This window comes from Alternaria novae-zelandiae (genome assembly GCF_023758075.1).
Source record: "Alternaria novae-zelandiae strain BMP 2774 chromosome Unknown scaffold_2, whole genome shotgun sequence".
Classification (NCBI taxonomy): Eukaryota; Fungi; Ascomycota; class Dothideomycetes; order Pleosporales; family Pleosporaceae; genus Alternaria; species Alternaria novae-zelandiae.
This window is the reverse complement of record NW_026056962.1, coordinates 2,208,637-2,229,527: the sequence shown is the minus strand read 5'-3', so window position 1 is coordinate 2,229,527 and position 20,891 is coordinate 2,208,637. Positions and strand designations below refer to the sequence as shown.

The window sequence follows — 20,891 nt, the reverse complement described above, 5'->3', positions numbered from 1 at the left end:
GGGATACCTTTGGTGGGGCATACTGCGTCTTCGTGTCGCCTTCTCGTGGTACAGCAAACAATTGCTGATCTGCAGCTTCCGGTCTTTTCGGTTTTCCAAAGGGACTGTGGACCTCCCAATACACCCCACAGCATAGCCATATCTTCATGTTCGACTGGTCGAAACTGCCTTTTCACACCTTGCGCGCCTACACACCCAGAACGTACCCGCGGATCTTTCGTGCTTTGCGATTAACTTGGGAACCGGGAATGCGCACTCGCAGTAGGAGGTGTAGACATGTGAAGAAAGGATGACTTATTAGTTCGCGGCTTCCAAGTCTCCTTGTAACCACATGGCTCTCGGCGTCACATCGGGTGGCGCGCCTCTTATCGAGCAAGGGCCCCACCATAGCTTGAGATGCCTCCCACATGGCTTACCCGCCACCCTCAATTACTCTTCCAATCCCATCGACGCTCCATCCTCTAAGCCTCGCTTAGCTGCTCCCGGCGTCTGAACATGGATATGTCGGGGCTGAGAAAGGGTCCAACGGTCATTAATGAGCGGCGTGTGATTGCGGGGCAAGTGGACATGATGAGGGGCAAAGTTTTCTTCTGTTCAATTGCTTCGTTCTGATTACTCGTTCTTTCCTGAGCTATTCATACTATCACATTGAAGATGTCGTCACTAAAGAGAAGCCCTCCATTCCGCGCCGAGCACGTTGGCTCATTGCTCCGCCCACAGGAGCTTGTGCAGAAGCGCTACGATGTTGCCTCTGGTAAATCGAAGCCAGAGGAGCTCGTGCCTTTGGAGGACAAGTCTGTCGCAGAGGTCGTCAAGTTCCAGCAAGACTGTGGACTGAAGGTTGTGTCGAGCGGAGAGTACACTAGGTCAATAGTCCAGATGCTGCTAGTCCGAGTCTAGACTGACCATTCATGCAGGCACATGTTCTGGGGTACCTTTTTCGAAACACTTCATGGCATGAAGGAACTCCAGCTTGGCGTTTTGAAGGGCTACAACAAGGACATGTTCCGTGCCTATGCGCCGGACGTCAAGTCTTTCATGGAAGCGAAGGAGGTGCCGAACCATGTCACCGTCTGTGTCGACAAGATCAAACACCCTGGCACTTCAAGCAACCAGCGTGAAGTGGACCTGATGAAGAGCCTTTTACCCGAGAGCGAGTGGAAGAACATCAAGATCACACTGATCTCGCCATCCTGGTACCACTTCCGCTACATGAGCGGGAGAGCCTACCCCAAGGAGGTCTATGCGAATGACGAAGAGTATTTCGAGGATGTCGCAAAGGCATACCAGGAGGAGCTTAAGATTCTCCACTCGCAGGGTATCAGGAACATCCAGATCGATGATCCCAACCTGGCCTACTTCTGCTCGGAAGACATGCTTGCAGGGTGGAAGGCCGACACGACTAACGAGAAGACTGCCGACCAGATGTTTGACGCCTATGTCAAGTTCTACAACAAGTGTTTCGAGCGCCCTGCGGACATGCATCTCGGCATCCACCTGTGCCGCGGTAACTACGTAGGCAGCAGACATTTCTCTGAAGGCGCATACGACAACATCGCAAAGAAGATGTTCCAGGTGTGTATATCTCTTTGTTCGCAGTTATGAAGTGCTGATCGTGATAGGACTTGAACGTCGACACATACTATTTGGAATACGACACACCACGTGCCGGAGGTTTCGAGCCGCTAGCGCATCTCCCCAAGCACAAGAACGTGGTACTTGGTGTAATCACATCAAAATTCCCCAAGCTCGAGGACAAGGACGAGATGATCGCCAGGGTGAACCAGGCCGCTGATTGGATTGCAAAGGGTACCGGCCAATCGCGCGAGGACGCCATCCAGCAGTGCTGTGTCAGCCCACAATGCGGTTTCGCATCACACGCGGAAGGCAATTCGCTCGGTTACGAAGACATGAGGAAGAAGCTGCAACTTGTCAGGAGCATCGCCGATGCCGTGTGGCCGGGCCAACCATAGACGCGGGAATAACAGATAGGGGAGTTTTCGAGAAGGCGCAGGTACCGAGCGACAGAACGTAGGCCTTAACGCATGCGACTAGAACGAGCATTAAAAGGTGTTGTGGAGTCAGCCGAATGCCGAATTCAACATGGCGTTCGTACGGTGGGTGGAGTCGTAGTTGAGTCAGTTCACTCTGTGCCTCGTGGCGAAAAAGAAAAAGGCGGTTCCTGCGGCAGTGCATCTCGCACCACGTGGTATTCCGTCATCCTTCTCGGCGAAGAAGTCGGCAATCTACAGAACCACGTTATGTCCGTTCGCATCCATCGCAGTGCCTATCGTGAAGCCCAGGTCCAGAGAGTCTTCAATGCGCGTTGCTGCTAACACGTGTTAGGCGCTAGCGTCCGCTGTCCCTGGCCGTTGACTCCACACCCGTGGAGTTCCCTTCCGAAGCGGGAGGAACGTCCGGCAATTAGGAATAGGCAGACCAGGGTAAGCGTCCTTGACAGGAGAAATCATCATTTCCTGACCTGGACTTCTGGGTCGGTGCGGGACGCAACGGGGAAAGTGTTTTCACTCCGCGGATGCGTGTTGCCACAACTTCCGTGATTACCACGATGAACGGCGAAAGATTGAAAGCGACTGAAGCAGGCTGTACACCTGCCGCTATGAGATATGTTACTTCGAAAGAAATACGACCACCAACGCTACTGAGCTCACGGATCCATGAGCGCTGTTGTCGGTCTCCAGGTCCCAATGGTTCCGTCCCGTGGCGCAAATTGCAACCTGCAAGGTACCCTAGAAGGACCCGTATGATCTACGTGCCGGACCGAATGAAAGCATTGTTTTCCAGACCAAGAAGGGATCAACCACCGCGACTACTGAACACCACCTGTTTGGTAACTATCTCGCCAATGGTTTTTCGTCCGAGGTAGAAGTCGTTCGGCATTGCAAGCCACCACCGGAAAATAGGGGGATGCCGACCTACGCGGTTCGTAAACGATATAAAGGTCAGCAAGGCTGCACAAGGTAGGTTCAAGCAGGCCACTTTACAGCCTCTGTCATTCTTTCTTTAAATACCCACCCGAACAGCAAAGTAATACCTAATCACCATGTTCTTCCCCCGCGTAATTGGCTACACAGTAGCAGCCTTCGCTTCCCTTGCGGTAGCTGTCGACCTAACTGGCTATGAATACGTAGTCGTCGGCTCTGGTGCAGGTGGTGGTGTAAGTTCAAGAGTACCTGACTGATTGTAACAAATACTGACCATTTCCAAAGCCTCTGGCCGCCCGCCTCGCCCTTGCCGGTCACAAGACGCTTCTCATCGAAGCCGGTGACGACCAAGGTGCCAGCCAAAACTACACCATTCCTGCTTTCAACGCCAGGGTTTCCGAAGACCCCAACCTGAGCTGGAACTTCTACGTCAAGCACTACGCTGATGAGCAGCGCCAAGCTCGCGACTACAAGACCTCCTACGAGACTGTCGATGGAGGCGAGTACACCGGTCTCAGCCCACCTGAGGGCTCTACCATGAAGGGTACGCTTTACCCTCGTACCGGTACTCTCGGTGGATGCACAGCCCACAACGCTCTCATCGCCGTCTACCCTCACCAGTCTGACTTCGACAATGTTGCTACCATTACTGGTGACGACTCCTGGTCTGCCAAGAACATGCGCAAGTACTTCGAGAAGCTCGAGCACAACCACTACCTCCTCCCCGGTCAGAAGGGCCACGGTTACGAGGGATGGCTCGGAACCTCATACGCACCCATCGACATCGTTACCTCCGACCCCAAGCTTCTCAGCTTGGTTGGCGGTGCCGCTTTCGCCCTTTCCAACATGACCAACGCCATCGTTAACCTTGGCACTCTTATTGCTGGTGATGCCAACGCCGACACCGAGAGCCGTGACAAGTCCAACGCTCTCTACCAAATCCCTCTCTCCACCACCGACGGAAAGCGCACTGGATCCCGCGAGTTTGTTCTCGCTGTCCGTGACGCAAAGAACGAGGACGGCAGCAAGCAGTACCCTCTCGATGTCAGACTCAACTGCCACGTCACCAAGATCACCTTCGACCAGGACGTTACTCCTCCCCGTGCTACCGGTGTCGAGTTCCTCGACGGCCAGTATCTCTACAAGGCCAGCCCCAAGAACACCGGCGCAGCTGGTGAGCCCGGTTCCGCCACCGCTTCCAAGGAGGTCATCGTTGCCGGAGGAACCTACAACTCTCCCCAACTTCTCAAGCTCAGTGGTGTCGGCCCAGCCGACGAGCTGAACAAGTTCGACATCCCCGTCGTTGCTGACCTTCCCGGTGTCGGAACCAACCTCCAAGACCACTACGAGATCAACGTCCAGGGCAAGGCTCCTTCGGACTTCTCCGCCCTGAACGGCTGCACCTTCGGCAACACCGACGACGACGCCTGCATCGACCGCTGGGAGAAATCCGTCCTCGGCAACCGCGGCATCTACGCTTCCCCCGGTCTCGGCGCCACCATGTTCTACAAGTCCAGCGTCTCCGAGCGCGACGAGTACGACATCTTCGCCTTCGGTGGCCCCGTCAACTTCCGCGGTTACTTCCCCGGCTACAGCTACAACGCCACCTCCGAGCACGACTGGTTCACCTGGGCCATCCTCAAGGCGCACCCGCGCAACAACGCCGGAACCGTTGCGCTCCGCTCTGCCGACCCTCTTGACGTCCCCGAGATCACCTACAACTACTTCGACACCGGTGTTGGCGACTACGAGAAGGATCTCACTGCCCTCACCGAGGCCGTCGACCTCGCCCGTGACTCTTTCAAGCGCCAGCTCGTTCCCATTGACGAGGTCCTCCCCGGCAAGGACGCCAATACCCCCGAGAAGATTGCTCAATACGCCAAGGACACTGCTTGGGGTCACCACTGCTCGTCTACCTGCCCCATTGGTGCTGATGACGATAAGATGGCTGTCCTTGACTCCAAGTTCCAGGTCCGCGGTGTTGCTGGATTGAGGGTTGTTGATGCTAGTGTTTTCCCTAAGATTCCGGGTACCTTCACTGCTGTGTCTACGTACATGGTTGCGGAGAAGGCGGCGGATGTTATTCTCGCTGCTGCTGAGGAGGCTTAGATGGTGGTGGGATCGCAGATGATCGCTTGTATATTTTGATGATGTAGTGACTTGGTCATGAGAAGAATATGATGTTTTTGAAACAATTTGGTACTTGCATCGTTCTCTTGACATTTTTACGCATCGTTCTGACACCCACGTGAATGAAGCTTGCTCGCTGAACATTGGTGCTACACTCCCATACTCACGAAGTCGTTTAGAACGCGATAGGATTGTCGCAGTTTACCAGAATTGACAAAATCAGGGTGTTTCATGTAACCTGAGATTGATACCTATTCTTTCAAATATTCGGACATTGGAGAGAGCAATACATCAAGTGGGGAGCCTGGACTGCTCCGCCGTCACGTGATGAGTGCAATGCGCGCGACGGAGCATGCGGTCGCCCATGAATTGGATTAACCAGATCGAGTTAGGGCGACTGGTTTTCCCTTCTACCTTTTCTGATTATTTGACTGCGACGCCTTGAAACTCATCCTGAAGGCTGAAAAGAAGTTCCAAAGTTCTTCTGAGACTCTACCACCTTTTCCCCGTTTTCAAAATCACTTTCTGGACGTTCGTTGTTGTGTGGTGTTCGATTCTGCACTCAAATTGACCAGAAAAGGCTTGGCAGCGGAGCTACGACCCCTTCGCCTCCGATGGCCGACCCCACCAACGTAAGTGAAGCCTGCCTGTTGAGGGGCGGTGCCCTTCTGGACCAATCATCGCCCTGTATTTCATAGATTCCTTCTCCCGAAGGACTCTTTTCGCCGGCCTTGCTAACACACGATTACGTCCAGTTTCTCGACGCAGCAACAACATCAGCCCAACCCAATTTTGTGAATCACAGCGACGAAAGGTATTCGCAGTTTTCTTTTAATAGAGCATCACACACCCTGGCCCCATGTATCGTCTTGCATGAGTACTCCGTGCAGCAATTGAAATGCACACGCGAAGTATCAATTGCAATTGCAGCTCCGAAATCCACTTGTACAGCACTGACAACACTACACACTAGTAGCATCTGGAACGAAGCCGCTTCAGACGTCGATAGGCAGGATGCCTTCTTTCACAACGCGAATGATTCATATCCTGAGCCCGACAACTTCTTCGATGTCGATGCTCACGTCGTGCACGTCGACAGCTGCACCAGCTACTTTGCCCAGGATGCCGCACATAGTGGCTTCGTTTCCTTGGGTGATATAGAACTCGATAACATCCTCGGTGTTTCTGTCACCGCTACGCAGCCACTCCAGTTGCTTGTTGATGGCGGAGATGTGCAAGATGAAAACGAGTTGACTAATCTCTGGCCTCCACATGGCGTCCCTGCTGACCAAGATGCTGTTTTGGACTATACCGATGCAGAGCTTCCGGACTTTGGCCTATGCATGCAAGATGCAGAATTCATCCATGCAGGCCCAACCCAGCAGCCAGAGGATCATCTGCAGATATCGACGTCACAATGCAGCCCGTATAGTGACTCGTCTACATCGACCGAATGTCAAAGACTGCTGCAAATAGTTCGGCGTTGGCTCTCCGATCATGCATCTCGGCCTTATCCTTCACGGACAGAGAAGGAAAAACTTGCTGAATCTACCGGATGCTCTGTGGATCAAGTCGAAATCTGTTTTAGAAACACTCGAGCCCGCGAGAAGCACTGTAAGCCTGATAATCTGTATTATCATGTCTTGACTACCCCGCTGACGTTGCATCTAGTGTTTGACGGCCATGACAAGGTCCGAAATGGCCGGGTTATGTCCAATACCGGACTGCACGCCAACATGTTAGCTACGCACAACCTGTATTCATGTCTTTCGCGGATGATAACTTTATCTGCCCGCCTGTAACGAGCACGGGCGACAGCAGTTCATGGCCTTCGCCGTCCGACCCAGGCTATCCCACGCCAGACAGCAATGAAGACACTGAAACCCAGGTCTACCAACATCCTGCAGCAAACCCAGCGCGTCAGGAAGCGTTCACTGCATCCGCTCTGCAGGAAGCTGCCATGCCAAAGCGCAAAGGTCGGAGGTATCACGCTCAGCGACACCAATGCAGCACGAGCGAGCACCTGCCTTCTGCTCCACAGCAGACCTCGTCTTTTCTCAGTTTTCAGGAATCAGAGAACACATTTCCCTGTACTGTATGTGTCAAGGCGTTCAAGAACGCTTCGGCCTGGAAGAGACATGAGGCTAGTGTACATGGCTATAACGATCGAGAATGGGTCTGCATGTTGACGGACGCATTCAAACTGCAGTCTGAATGTGTCTTCTGCTTGGACCCAATGGGCTCACTCGATCATCTTCACAAACATATGATCGTTCCCTGTTCGAATAAGTGCACCGCCGAACGTAGTTTTCCTCGCAAGGATCTCCTCAAACAGCATGTCTTACTTGCGCATCTCGCAGACGCACCTCCGCCAGTCAAGAAGAGGTTTGAGGTACCCAAGGAATGGTCAAGAGGTTTGGGCGTCTCGCCTGGTGGGCCTGGCTCACGCTGGTGTGGGTTCTGCGGGTGTATGCTTGAGACTACCGCGAAGAGGATGGATCATGTCGCGCAACATTTTCGCAAGGGTCAAAATATGACGAGTTGGATTCGGATGTAAGGTGTCAGGTATCCGTCGCTAGGTGTTTTTCGGCGTCTCTGTTACTGCTGTGTCTTTTAGCACACTTACGATCGTTGTCATGGAATTCACGAAACTACTTGACCATCTTCGCCTAATGTGATTGTTGGCAGTAGTCTCAAATGATTTCCATCGCGCCCGCTTTCGTTTCTCGTACTTCTGTTAAAGCCAGGGTTCCTTGTTTTCCTTTTGTGCAGCTGCGCAGGTGGGCCGTCAGCCGAGCGCGAGTGCGCGCCTTCGCGAGGCGGGGCCACTTCGTAGCGTGGAGGGCACGCGAGCGCGTCACCCAGCGCAGCCGGTACTCTCTAGAATCCCGAGAAACTGCATCGCGATGCAGTCATGTTAACAGCGTTTCCACCCAGTATCATACTGCGACATAACTTCCGCGCCAATGCACGTCTTGCCGCGACCCAGGCCTCTCGAGCTCTCACCATAACATGTCGGGGTAACTACAGCGCGGTCCCAGCCTTGTCAATAAGCCAACGAAAGCAGGCAAACCGATCGATCGCGAGGACATATTCAAGTACACGAACGGGAATTTCTTAGCGAACGAGAAGAAAGCGGTTGATCGCAGATATGTTACATTCGATCTAGATCAGCTTTGCGACGTAGCTGCGACTACTGGTGGGCGGCACTCGCCCGTCTGCGCAATCGACAAGATGGAAGGAGGGTTCAGCAAAGCACTTCTTCTACGCAAGGAAGATGGCAGCGAGATCGTTGCGAAGATACCCTTTCCTATCGCAGGACCACCAAAGTACACCACGGCGTCGGAGGTGGCTGTTCTCAAATACCGTACGTCCTCATTATTCTGGAAAGCCTGCGGGACGTCGGCTCATCCTATCGTTGTCGGCAGTAAACAAGTATACTCAAGTCCCAGCACCGAAAGTTCTAGCATGGAACGCTGATCGGTCAAACCCGGTTGGGGCTGAGTACATTATCATGGAAAAGGCTCCTGGGGTTCAGCAATTCGAAGTGTGGGGAAACTTGAATGACTGGGAGCGATACAAATTCTTTGGCCAATTGACCGAATACGAAAAACAGATGGCTGAAATCCAGTTCCCAGCGAGTGGAAGTCTTTACCTTTTGGAGTCAATGACGGAGGGCGACAGACACGTCGCGCTGGGCCACGAGGCTGACCCTGTGGGAGAGTTCTGCATAGGCCCCTCATGCGAGCGAGGATGGCATACTACGGAAGCATTAGCAAGTGCAAGCCCTCGATTTGATCGGGGGCCGTGTAAGTACGACCCTGGACGATTCGCGTCATAGCTGACTTTATCAGGGCCGGATTTGTCTTCGTATGGGACTGCTCTCGTCGAAGGAGAGCTCGCAATCCTGCAAAAGCGCACTTCCGATGAAACGTTTGATTCACCGCGAGGAACTCTCGACGAGCAGATCGATACTCTTAATATGACCAAAGAGGTCATGTCTCGACTGAACGACCGCACACTCATCGGGAAAGTTTCCGAGCCGGTGCTATGGCACACAGACCTCCATATGGGCAACATATACGTGTCAGGGCGGATGCCACCACAAATCTCATCAATCATCGACTGGCAGTCCATTGTAGTCTCGCCGCTGTTCTTGCAAGCACGATTTCCGAAATTTCTTACTGTCGATGAAGACTACAAATTGGGTGCTATGAAGCTTCCAGACCCGCCGCCTGATCTAGACAAAATGGATGCTAAAGATAGGGAGCTGGCCGAGTACAAGTTTGAGCAAGCTAAACAAGCAAAGGTGTACGAAGTCAGTAGCGCAGCCACGAATATGCGGGCTTGGAGGTGTTTGCTGATATCATCGTTCCTCCGCGACCTCTTCACTCGGTGCGGAGAAGTCTCGGAAGAGGGCGAGATACCACTTCGCGCGTGTCTCCTCCTGGTTGCTGATCTATGGGACGAAATTGGCTTCGAAGGCGAATGTCCGCTCAACTTCAGCGAAGAGGATGTGCAAAGGCTTGAGCAACAGTCCGAAAAGTACAGTAACTACCACAAAGTACACGAATTTGCGAGAGGAATCCTTAATGCTGATTTCGAAGGCTGGATCAATCCGATGTTGGACTTCGCTGCGAAACAACAGCAAAACAAGGAATTGCTGGAAGAGTTTGTGCGCAGGAGCAGTGATTTTGGCATGACGCCGGAGGAGATGAGGAGAATCTGGCCGTACTCGGAACGGTAGCGTTTGGTTCAAGGATGTGAGAGCGTCGCGCATCGTCGTTGAGTTAGAGGCAGTTACCTGGTAGCTTACAAGATCCTAGCATACAAAACCGCGCGGTACTTCGATGCGAAGCTTCACAAACAGCTGGAAGCCTTTCACGTTTGTGCGTTCACCGCTGCCGCCTTCTCATCACTAGTGCCATCCGCGCCATCTGCTTCCTGCTTCGACGTGTCGTGGGCGGATTTCCCCTGCGCTACTTTCGGAACGTACTCTGGCGACTCAAGTTCTCTTGCCGGTAGAGCCCCGTACAGTTCGGCAGGCCCATGGCTATCGGCGCATTTCGCATTTACCTCACGGTTTCTTGTGTCTCCCATCATCTCACCAGTGCCAATGTGGTGTGTCCATTTCTGTTCGTGGCCGGAAGTGTCCCAAGAATATGTGGGAGGTGCTATACGCAGTCAGTAATGAGACTCATCTGTTTCATAGAATAGAAGCGTACGTGAGAACCCGTTCGATGGCGCGAAACCAGTGGCTGTTGTAGGCGATGCCAGTTCCGCCTTTGGTATCACTTGGCCGTTTGCTGCCTCTGCCTCGGAATTGGCTTTCTTGTTGCGCCGGCGGCGAAACAGGAAGAACACGACTGCGGCGATGATAATCAAGCCAGCGAGTGATCCCCCGACAGCACCTCCAATGACTCCGCTAGAAACTCCATCGGGGCTGGCGGAAGCTGAGGGTGAAGGCGTATCACTGGCGGGCGCAGATGTGCTGACAGCAGTTGAAAATGCCGTAGGCGCAGGAACAGTCGACGAAAGCGCAACGTTCAGGTCATGAAAGTAGTAATACTGATCCGGTCGGTCCCAGAACGCTGGCTCTAGTTGCCCCTCTGGACATGTCGAGTTGTTCATGCACGCATCTTCATTGCAACATCCATAGAATGTCGGGGCCATCGAACAAGTCCAGAAGGGTGTTGTACCACCACAGGATGCACCCGGTGATATGTTGTTGAGCCTGGGATTGCGACCCGCTGGTTTCAGAGCATCACCGAAGCAGGCATGCTGGCACGGATCCGACATGCAGCATCCCACGAACTTTGTGCCTGTCTCGCAGACGTACCTATTAGCTGTCAGTTTCGTGCTTGGTAGCGCTATTGAGTCACGTTTTAGTGTTGAAGGTCATGTTCGTTCTGATGTCAGATTGTCGACGCACCAAGTACCACCATCTGGACAGAAGAAGTCGCCCGGCTCAGCTGCTACATAGCTGGGATCTGCCATGTCGAAAACTTCTTTTTGGGTATGAGAGAACGAAAAATTGGCAGCAAGTGAAGGCCGCAGAGAAAAATGTAACAAGATATCAGACTGAGGTGTCGACCTACGTAAGTGCGCGAAGCGGCCCTCAGGCGCCCGTCATACTTAACAGCTGGCTATCGCAGACCCAATAACGCCAAGTAATTGCAAACCAAGACATATATTGCTGTTATGACGCAGTTGCAACGGCTATGGCAAGATATGCCCTGAATGATCTAGTGAAGGACCCCCTGGCGGCCTATTCGTCCTTCATGGCTGCAGAATGGGCTGTCATGCGAGCAGCGTTCGCACACGGTAATTCAGACGCCTCCGGACAGGGGACAGCTCGCATAGCAAGCCTATAGAAGGCTCAGAGACTGAGCAAGACAGAAAGCTGGGGCCGGTCAGACTGGATTCTGGTGGGGATCAGACCCCAAGATGGTAGGTGGGTTGATTCGTGCAAAGCGCGCTGATTGGCAGGAGTACGCATTTTGCCAGATGCTCATACATGCGTTAAGCAAGGGCGTGGTCAATACTTGGAATGTGAGCGGTATATCTGCTGCAAGGGTTGCCCTTTCAGATAACGGGTATCTCCCTTCCAGAAGTCCACGTCCTCATGCAACTGGAAAATGTTGCTTGGATGCGCACTAATAATCGCTCGTGAGCTCCAAGGCAGGATGATGAGCAGCGTCTAGAACAATAACTTTACCGTCTTTTATGGTATCCCGATGCCTTCGTGATGGTTGGAAATACCCCATCTGTAGCAGCTCGTCCTTGGTTGATTGAAATGGCATAAGATAACATGTTTGTCGTAGGAATGCATCTGCGTAGGCATTGTATGAGGCGCGTGACGCTCATCTTGGTGTGGCATACGATATTCCTACCTGAATATGACCGAATAGAGCAAGAGTAGTAATGGCTATTGTATGAGAACAATGCATGTTGGCGGCCTTTGCGTGCCCTTCCTTCGCTGTTTTCTCGGAGATCTTTCCAGTACATCTCCCCGTATATGAGTCGCCGAGGCCCATGCTGCTGCAATGTATGGAGTGCTTCGATTCATGTAATTGCAAACGGCATTTTTCAGTCACGCATATCATCTGTGGGAATTTTGCGAATGTTCTTCTAGATGGTGAAGGAGTGAGCGTACTGAATCTGCCGTGGTGCGGTAATTCCTCGGGCAAACTAGGCAAGAAGGCTGCCCCGCACCGGCACCCCGCGCAGCGCAGCGTACCTTCTCTTGCCTTTTTCTAAAGTGCGCATTACGGAGTACCTAGAAGACGTCGCACTAACTTCAATGATCTGATGCTTGTTTCTTCGCTGCGATAGCTTTGTTCGGTAAAATCGACATCATCTACGGTGTCGCTTTAAGCAGATAGAAGAACAGTCGCCCCCTTCTGATGCAAGCTATCACAAGCCGCTCCAAGATGGCAGTGTTCGAAGACAACATGCATCATGTAAGTAAAAGTTGATAAATGTGTATTGTATTACTCATGTAAGTTACTAGCCTATCGCTGCGTTTCAAGCAGCCGCAATGCCCGAGCTGTTCAGTTCAATGCCTTCCAGTCCACAGATCCATGTGCAATATCTCGCCCCAGGACATAAGCTCATCACCCCAGAACAATTTCACGCTTCAAAACCAGAAAGCATTACGGGCATGCTCGCGAAGATGTCACCAACGATGGCAGTAAAATGGGGGCACCATGCTTCTCTCATCGAAGCTAAGAACATGCTGTATGTGGCTGAAAAGACATCAATTCCCGTCCCAAAACTATATGCAGCATATGCATACGGACCCATAGACCGAGACCTTGATGATCATGCGACGGTCTACGATGTATATATCTTTATGGAGTTTATCGAAGGCGAAGACTTGGGGAAGTCATGGGATAAACACACCTCCACCGAGAAACAAGCAATCTCGGCGGACCTCAAAAAGCACATGGACGAGCTGCGCTCTCTTCCGCCAGCTAATTACATCGGATCTGTGGACGAAGGACCAGTCACTGATAATATCTTAGAATGGTCAACATCTTCTCGAGGTCAGCTGTTACACCAATTCCAAGTACTAACAGCGCATCTCTGACGAGATATCTAGGTCCGTTCAAAAGCATAGAAGACTTCAATGCTACAATCATAGACGCCTTTATCGCCAAGTCCAAAGGCCAGGTTGGCCCTTACATTCGTGGCATGGTCAATGCACATAAGCATGGTATTGTCTTCACTCATGGGGATCTCAGACCGGACAACATCATTGTCAAGGATGGTCGTGTGGCTGCAATCATCGACTGGGAGTTGTCAGGGTGGTACCCGGAATATTGGGAGTTCGCCAAGGCATTCTACGTCGAGTGGTTTGTCAGTGACTGGGGATCGCATTTACTAGGCGTTCTTGAACCTTATTACTGTGAGCAGTTAATGCATGCCAGACTGATGGAAGTCTTATGGTAGTCGATGATGGAGCTGCTGCTATCGGCATCAGTAATACTGTTTGGACGACTGACATTGTGTTTGTTCCCTGCATATCACACTCCTCTCCATTATTCCCTACCCCCACGATACAGTCTCGTTGACCAAGCAAAATGCAGTCAGACATCGAAGGCATTCGCCTTGTCCAGATGTGACCAGACTGTACGCTGTCGGGTTGCCTTTAGGTCAAAGTACTTCTCCTTCTACTCTCCCCTCCGCCTTCCGCCTTCCATCTTCCGAAACACTAATGTTGAAGGACTAGGTAGAAGTCTGCATTCTACGTGCATCAAGCACAGTCATGATGTCGTGTTTTCTGACCAAATACGTAGATGGACTCCTGATGGGCAGTCCGCATCTCCAGGAGCCGATACTGCGAATATGCTGCACCGAGCCGCTTCTGATTGAAGTGACATCAGCACCGTCCGTGATCCTGCTCGTCGCAAGTCTAATTGGGGACTCGTCAAGGGCGGCCACGCGAACGGTCGAGATCTAGTTCCGTCTCGATCTGCAGTTCACCCACAGAGTAAGAACCGCAATGACTAGAGCAGGCACACCGATTCCGATTCCAATTTTGGCCTCAGTATTCAGCCCCTCTTCTGGCCTATCTGATGACGTTGCAGTAGTCGGTATGGATGTCTGAGAAGGTCGGTCTGCCGTCGGGGTACGAGTTGGCGTGGAGGTACGTGTTTCCAATGATGTTGGGACTGTGGTACTATGTGGCGTGTACGGCAATGGTGACGATGAAGTGGTGGTGTCCTCGATCTCCTCCGAGTCTCGCTGCAGGATTTTCGTCCCGTCTTCGTTCAGAAATATCGCAGAAGGACCACCACAACAAGAAGTGTCCTCTTGGCCGCAGCAGAAACTGCCATCGCCACACCATGAGACATGTGTGTATCCTGATGGACGACCTAACAGTCGCAGTCAGTGCTCCGTCGCAGAAGGTTTGGCAGATGATGCGTACCGCAAGCGTTCCACAATGGACTACAACCACTGCCCGACTCATCCCAATCTTGGTAAATGCATCCGATCACGAAATACTGCCCTGGCCAGAAGTCGCTTTTACAGGCGCCTTGTATGCACACGTCGTCTGCGTAACCGTCGTTTCGGTTCAAGTAGCAGCACATGTTTGATCCGGGACAGGGCTGTAAACTGACGCTAGTGTCCAGGTCTCCATCGCCTGTGTAGCAATTGCTGGTGGTAGCGAACGCGCGAGTGAACAGGATCGCAAAAGCGATGAAGGCTAAAAGCCGCGAGGCGTGTTGCGAGGCGTGCTGCGACGCCATATTTTCACGAAGAGAGATAGAAGAAAGCGACCGGACGAAGAAGTGAATATTTTGTGGCTATTGAGAAGTAACAAGTCATATAGATGACACGAAGAATCGTGTTACCTATACTTTGCGCGTGTGTATGTACCTGACTTCTTCTCGCGCGCTGCGCCTCGGCGGCCTGTGAGAACCTTCTGGACACGTCGGCGCATGCATCTCCCTGATTACCGATAAAGGGGCTAAGTCCGAAGCTGAGCTGCGTCGCGTTGAATTGGTGTGGCTGTTCGACGTGTTGTTGTGCATATGTGGTGGCTTGCGCTGATCCGAGAGAGGCAGTCGCGTAATTTTGGTGGGCATGGGCGTCGCGCTCTTCATCACGCGCGCTGATGTCAACATATGTTCAATGCCTGCCTTATCAGCAGTTGCTGTTCATCTCTATCCATAATTTTTGTCGCAATGCGAGATGTCGAACGTGCTGAAGGTAATTCTTTTCGTTCCGAGATATGAAGGGAAGTAATGAGGCAGCTGCGCCCATCGGCAAAGCCGGAGGCAATCACCTGGAGGACCTCACACAGCCACCACCCCCGGGGCCAGCTCGAAAGGAGTACACATCGTCGACGGCAGACCAGTATCTCGACATCCATTCATTTAATTATCGAACTAATCTAGCTAAGCGCACAAGCTGCGCAGGACCTGCCAGCATTACCGAACACCGATTTACACGCCTTTGGTCGCGCAGTTGGTGATGCTGAGCAGTCCTCTCTTGAAGCTTCAGCATCCCCTTCCAAACTCGCCAAGTCTTGTCCACACGTATCCGCAGAAAGGGGAGCCGCTCATCACTGGAACATCACCTTTGTGTTTTGCGTGCCCAACTTCTTTCGACCGTGGTACACCGCAAACTCAACGGCTGCCCCCGAAGGTACCATTTCGATCGTGTAGTCGAACTTTTTCATGACCTCGCCTTTTGAATTGACGAAGTCTTCATATTCCGAGTATGGCTTGTCTATCGTGCAATTCAACGCGCATAACGGAACGACGCTCGATGTGTAACGCTGGGGGGCGAGACTTTCGTGACACTGAAGAAACTCGACGGTGAAATTGCGCCCAGGGTCTCCTGTGTAGAGCTTGTAGAAGCTGTGGCGAACAGGATCTTTCTTGGACACATTCTCACCCTGCCTAGGATTAGCTCTGCTCCACGAAGAAAGAGACCGAAGTGCGACACACCCTTTTGAGATACCAGCTCATTTGATTGTCGGCCTGCCATTCGTGCTCTTTGGAACACCACACCTTGTCCTCTTCGAGATGCTCGGTCGCATCAAATGTGACCCTGAAAGCATTTCCAAAGCTGGCTCTCGAAACCGTGGATGAGATCATGATGGGCGTGTCAAGTATACCGCCGCTTGGGGTGGTGAGATCACCTTTACATACTCCGTCGAGGAAGCCTTTGAACACTGCGCCACGGCAGATGGCGGTACGACTAGCATGGCTGTTAGTAGGGTGCAGAATCGAGTGATGCGTGTAGGTACAGATCACGTACGGTTTCATACCACCAGACTGCAGGATATTAATTCCTACATTCGCATGCTTCGCCTTCAGGTGGTCGTATAAGTATGGGCTTGCGCCCAATCCTCCAACGAGTATAATCCCCTGAACTTGTCAGTTGGTGATCTTCAGGTCGCTTCTGCTCACGTACCGTCATACTCAAACCCTTCTGTGCCGCTTTGCGAATTTGCTCGTCCACAAGACGATCGATACCTGCAAACGAGGATGTGAACGCCTGCTGGATGTGTGCACTATTCGGACGAGGTCAGCCTTCTGCTTTGTCTATCATATCTTTCGCCTGCTACCAACCTCTTGAAATGAATGCGTCCTTTCTTGATGAATGGTTCCCGGCTATCGTCGTCCAAGTTAGCTGTTCCAAAAGCTTCAGCCGGTATTCCAACGATGTATTCCTTCCCGTTATTGCCGAGTCTAAACTGGGGCTTAATGGCATGTTCCCATTCGCCCTTCATGACCTCCTTGATCCCCGCTCTACTCATTCGATCCCATCTTCGTCCGAGTCGGGCTTTGCACATGGCTTCAAAAGCTTCGTCGATAAAGATGCCTCCGTGGAGACCGCCTAGGATCCGTCAGTGTCATAAGGAATTACTTGGGGTACGTTCTAATGTGTACCTGTGCCTTCGACCGCCTCGCCCATCTTGACTGGGTCGAGTTGATTGACCTCATAACTTATAAGGTCCTGTGAGGATTAGATAAGCGTTGAGTGGAGGTCTACAGCGAGGGATATACTTACTACGGTGCCCCCTCCAGCATCACATATCATGTATACGTCGCCTTGCTTTGCCTTGCGTCCGGGCTCAGCCAGCGTCGATAGGGCGGCAGCCTCAGGCTCGGGCGCAAAACTCAATGTTGTGTCTCCAGCAGGCCGTCGGCCAAGTATTCCGGACTTCTTCGCGGCATCTTCCATACCCTGTCTGGCATAGCCTTTCCAGATCGCAGGGATCGTAATGACGACGTGGAACCTCATCGCATCCACTACCGATTCTCCGCGGGACTTCTTGATCTGCTCGAGACTGTACATGCATAGCGCTCGCAGATAGTCGGCGATCAGCTCAGTCGCCGTTTTGTTGTTCTCTTTCAGCATCTTGCGACCCCTCAGGATAAACTCCGAAGATCGTAACTCTCCTGCGAGGTCTTCGTCTTTCAGCAAGAGGAGCTTGAACCAGCGGATCGGATCGCCATCGACAGGAATGTCGTAGCCCCACGTCATCTCACCGTCTTCGTAAAACAACTCAGTCGGAACCTTACCCTCTTCTCTGCCTGTACCAGGCCAGGTGGTGATCAGGTTGATCTGGTCACTCTCGAAATCCGCAAAAGTGGCCCAGGCGACTCCCGAGAAGCTACATACACAATATTGTCAGCCATACAGCTGTCAGAGACCATTCTAGAGACTGACGTCGTGCCGAAGTCGATGCCGATGACCAGAACATCGTCATCGTCTTCATCTGCTGTAATTCTTAGCCTCCTGAGGAAGTCTTCTGTCGTCGACATGGTAGCGCTGGGGGTGGAATAAGTTCGCTAGCTTGGTGGGAACCAGCGATGAGTAGAATCAAGCTGCCCCAAATTTCGAGCGGGATCGAATAGATTCCAGTACGAGGATATCGCCTAGTGTATGACACTCATGTCAGCCCAAGGCTCAAGTTGCAAGAAAGTGGTGGCGCAAAGCCGAGCGGATAATGTCCAAGATTAGGCATTAAGCCTGACGATCAGAGCGATTGAGACCGCCACAAGGAATGAGATTCTCAGCGTCGTTCTAAGATGTGAAAGATCGAGCTGCATGTGAAAGTGGAGGATTTTGATACATGATGCTCTCCCACTAGCAGATCACACCGTGGCGCGCCAATACCAACAAGAACAGCGGTACTTGTATCCTTGTATTATGTCGTCCGCGGGGATCTATTCCCAGTGCGCTGATTTGGGATAACGGGGCGCAAGGCTGAGGTTTTCGTTCATGGCTTTGCGTGTTACGCGGATGTGAAAGTTCACATCGCGGAACAATCCATGTCGACTGATGTGACACCGCCTCAATTTGGCTTGCAATCTGTCCAATCGATTAGCGAAATCGCCCAACTCCGCAATGTTGAGACGCAGAAATAGAACCATGAGCGAACGGGTGACATTCTGGGCGCCGGATGTAGCCTAGCGCTGTGTTGCAGAGCTGCACTCGATCGAACCAGGACGAGGCTACATGGAGTCTCGCTTCTTCGGTGGTCTGACTGGCCGGAGCTGCACATCTCCATGGTAGCAGCCTTCACCGGTGCCGGATTGCGTTAATCATAGATATCAATAGCTGGTGTAGCGGGCATTGTTGCCTTTTCATTCCAAGCTCGTCATAGCGCGGGTGTGTCGCGTGTTGAATTCTGTTCTAGATCCTGCGTCTTCAACCAGATGTCAACTGTGCACATCATTGAGAAAAGCACAGAAAACACATTACCATTATCACCAGTGATAGCCATTGTGAACAAGTACAGCCATGCCAACGTACGATCCTCGGAAAAGCGAGAGAATTTCCGACAAAAGAAGACATATGCGTACATCAGCCCAAGACATCGAAATGATTGATGCGCCCTCGCGAGAGTCATCCGGACTTCTCAGGACCTCTCCACGAAAGCTCGAAGTCAGATCAGGCCAAGGAAGTGGAGAGACAAGACAGAGTAGTCGCAGGACAGACGATCGTACTCGATCTGTAACGGCGCACGGCTATAGGCGCACGTCTTATACAACTCACGAGACGAGACGACGTTCGCAATCAGTATCTTCGAAGCAGGACTCGCATGCGCCCATTGTCTCAGAGAAGGGCACGACCGGAGGATACGCACGAGATTCCGGCGATGATGATGATTATCGTAGATATATTCACGAGCGCAGAAAAGTGGAAGCCCTGAGTGGTTTGTTACAGACCCTGAGACACGATCGGGATGTAGAGATTGAACGATGTGCAAGGGCGGAAGAGGCCCTCTCGGAGAGCGAATTGCGTCTAGCTTCGTCTCGAAATGAGGTGGTTCAGATCAAAGAGACTTATGAGCATGAATTGCGGAAGAGAGAAATGGACTTCATGGGGGCACGGGAGCAATTGCAGCTCAGGGAAGAGCACTGGAAGGTCGAGATAGAACAGCGAGACAGCGAGAGACAGCGACGAGACATCGAAGTACAGCAGTGGACGCTCGGGAGACAACAGTCGGAGATCGAAAGACAAGAATGGGAGGTCGGAAGGCGGCAGTGGGAGTCTAAAGCGGAACGATACGATGCGGACTTGAGAGATATTAAGTCTCGATGGAAGCAGACAGCGAAAGAACTGAATGGACTACGAGCCCAAGGCCAAGGTTTCTATCAAGTCACCGACAACTACCTCTATGATCTGATCACACAGCTGAGGTACAAGGTTCGCGACTTCGGCATCCAGTACTTCTCGGAGAAGCTTCCAAAGCGGTCCCAATTCGAGCCGAATCGGGTCTGGAAGGAGAACATGGTGCCTACCACAAGAGACGAAAGCTATCTGGATTTGGTCAACTGTTCAGAAACCCGCCCTAGCGTTATACAAGCCTTTATGTGGAGAGTGATTGTTCAAGAGGTCTTCTGCAAGTTCAGATGGGCTGGGACGGCATCGTCACCAGTCACGCAACTTTGTAAAGACTTGGAACCGTGTCTGAACGGTGGGTCCCTATCTCCTGCAGACATTGAGGCCACGAAAAGGTTCCATACCTGGAGGGCCACCACTGTCGGTCTGCTCTTGGATTCCATGGACGAGCAGAAGCGGCGTCAAGCCGATGTTGAACTCCAGAAATGGATGAGTGAGGTTCACGACGAAGCCCACGTCAACCTCCGTCTCTTAGGGCCAAATGATCAAAAGGGATGCCAACAAGGCTTCCTCGACATCATCGATGAGGCAGTCAAGATCGACAAGGAAATCAGCAGGCAGGTGTCTCGGGTAACTTGGACTTTCGGGTCTGAGGATGTTATCCAGACGCTCGATCTTGCAAGCATGGAGCTCAGGAAGGGAGAAGTGTTCAAGCCAAAATCGAAAGTAACGTTGGTGACCTCTCCGGGGGTGATCAAGCAAGGCAAGTCGACTGGGGAGGGCTTCGAGTCAAGCTTTGATCTGTTGAAGATGGAAGTTTCTTGTGAGACAGCTGCATCTTGGCAATGAATGTAGAGCGTGGGTAAACAAATTGCGCACCTAGCGTGTTGTCATGGTAGATTTCTTTGGGAGCGGAAGGTGACGGAGAGCAGAAGGTGGCGGAGTCATTGACGTCATAGATACTCTTCACTCCGCGTGCTCAGGATAGGACGCTGGAAATTTGATCTGACATCAGGTAGCATTAATTTCTGTGGTACTGCTGTACCCGTGACAAAATAATTCATGCAATGGAATAGGTTGATGCAAAAACTGATGAAGATGTGTCTCCCCCGGGTATCCTGCGCAGATTTCTTGGTGATTAGGGCTATACCCAATGAGGTTAGGTCGCCTGGGAGTACATTCTGCGCTACCTATCATCTAACGCGAAAGTGATGCGATATA

General features: G+C 52.1%; 7 protein-coding genes across 7 annotated transcripts; 5 read left to right on the top strand and 2 right to left on the bottom strand.

Annotated features, from left to right (window-relative positions):
• Nucleotides 1–654: 654 nt before the first annotated feature.
• Nucleotides 655–1,973, top strand: J4E88_001776 (uncharacterized protein; the record flags this gene model as incomplete). The annotated part of the gene is made up of 3 exons (XM_049395445.1): nucleotides 655–866; nucleotides 918–1,575; nucleotides 1,623–1,973. 3 exons carry the CDS (start codon nucleotides 655–657, stop codon nucleotides 1,971–1,973), a joined length of 1,221 nt encoding a protein of 406 aa, XP_049259309.1.
• A 1,091-nt stretch (nucleotides 1,974–3,064) lies between these two features.
• On the top strand, nucleotides 3,065–5,054 carry J4E88_001775 (uncharacterized protein; the record flags this gene model as incomplete). The annotated part of the gene is made up of 2 exons (XM_049395444.1): nucleotides 3,065–3,178; nucleotides 3,231–5,054. 2 exons carry the CDS (start codon nucleotides 3,065–3,067, stop codon nucleotides 5,052–5,054), a joined length of 1,938 nt encoding a protein of 645 aa, XP_049259308.1.
• Nucleotides 5,055–8,087: 3,033 nt separating this feature from the next.
• J4E88_001774 (uncharacterized protein) lies at nucleotides 8,088–9,822 on the top strand (the record flags this gene model as incomplete). The annotated part of the gene is made up of 4 exons (XM_049395443.1): nucleotides 8,088–8,095; nucleotides 8,117–8,442; nucleotides 8,528–8,884; nucleotides 8,930–9,822. The coding sequence occupies 4 exons, from the start codon at nucleotides 8,088–8,090 to the stop codon at nucleotides 9,820–9,822; spliced, it is 1,584 nt and encodes a 527-aa protein (XP_049259307.1).
• A 134-nt stretch (nucleotides 9,823–9,956) lies between these two features.
• J4E88_001773 (uncharacterized protein) lies at nucleotides 9,957–10,748 on the bottom strand (the record flags this gene model as incomplete). Its single annotated transcript, XM_049395442.1, has 2 exons — nucleotides 9,957–10,249; nucleotides 10,301–10,748. The coding sequence occupies 2 exons, from the start codon at nucleotides 10,746–10,748 to the stop codon at nucleotides 9,957–9,959; spliced, it is 741 nt and encodes a 246-aa protein (XP_049259306.1).
• A 1,781-nt stretch (nucleotides 10,749–12,529) lies between these two features.
• Nucleotides 12,530–13,702, top strand: J4E88_001772 (uncharacterized protein; the record flags this gene model as incomplete). The annotated part of the gene is made up of 4 exons (XM_049395441.1): nucleotides 12,530–12,538; nucleotides 12,589–13,123; nucleotides 13,180–13,436; nucleotides 13,667–13,702. The coding sequence occupies 4 exons, from the start codon at nucleotides 12,530–12,532 to the stop codon at nucleotides 13,700–13,702; spliced, it is 837 nt and encodes a 278-aa protein (XP_049259305.1).
• Nucleotides 13,703–15,648: 1,946 nt separating this feature from the next.
• On the bottom strand, nucleotides 15,649–17,863 carry J4E88_001771 (uncharacterized protein; the record flags this gene model as incomplete). Its single annotated transcript, XM_049395440.1, has 8 exons — nucleotides 15,649–15,984; nucleotides 16,037–16,289; nucleotides 16,350–16,366; nucleotides 16,506–16,589; nucleotides 16,660–16,931; nucleotides 16,985–17,051; nucleotides 17,106–17,712; nucleotides 17,769–17,863. 8 exons carry the CDS (start codon nucleotides 17,861–17,863, stop codon nucleotides 15,649–15,651), a joined length of 1,731 nt encoding a protein of 576 aa, XP_049259304.1.
• Nucleotides 17,864–18,760: 897 nt separating this feature from the next.
• On the top strand, nucleotides 18,761–20,519 carry J4E88_001770 (uncharacterized protein; the record flags this gene model as incomplete). The annotated part of the gene is made up of 2 exons (XM_049395439.1): nucleotides 18,761–18,903; nucleotides 19,316–20,519. The coding sequence occupies 2 exons, from the start codon at nucleotides 18,761–18,763 to the stop codon at nucleotides 20,517–20,519; spliced, it is 1,347 nt and encodes a 448-aa protein (XP_049259303.1).
• Nucleotides 20,520–20,891: the final 372 nt, after the last annotated feature.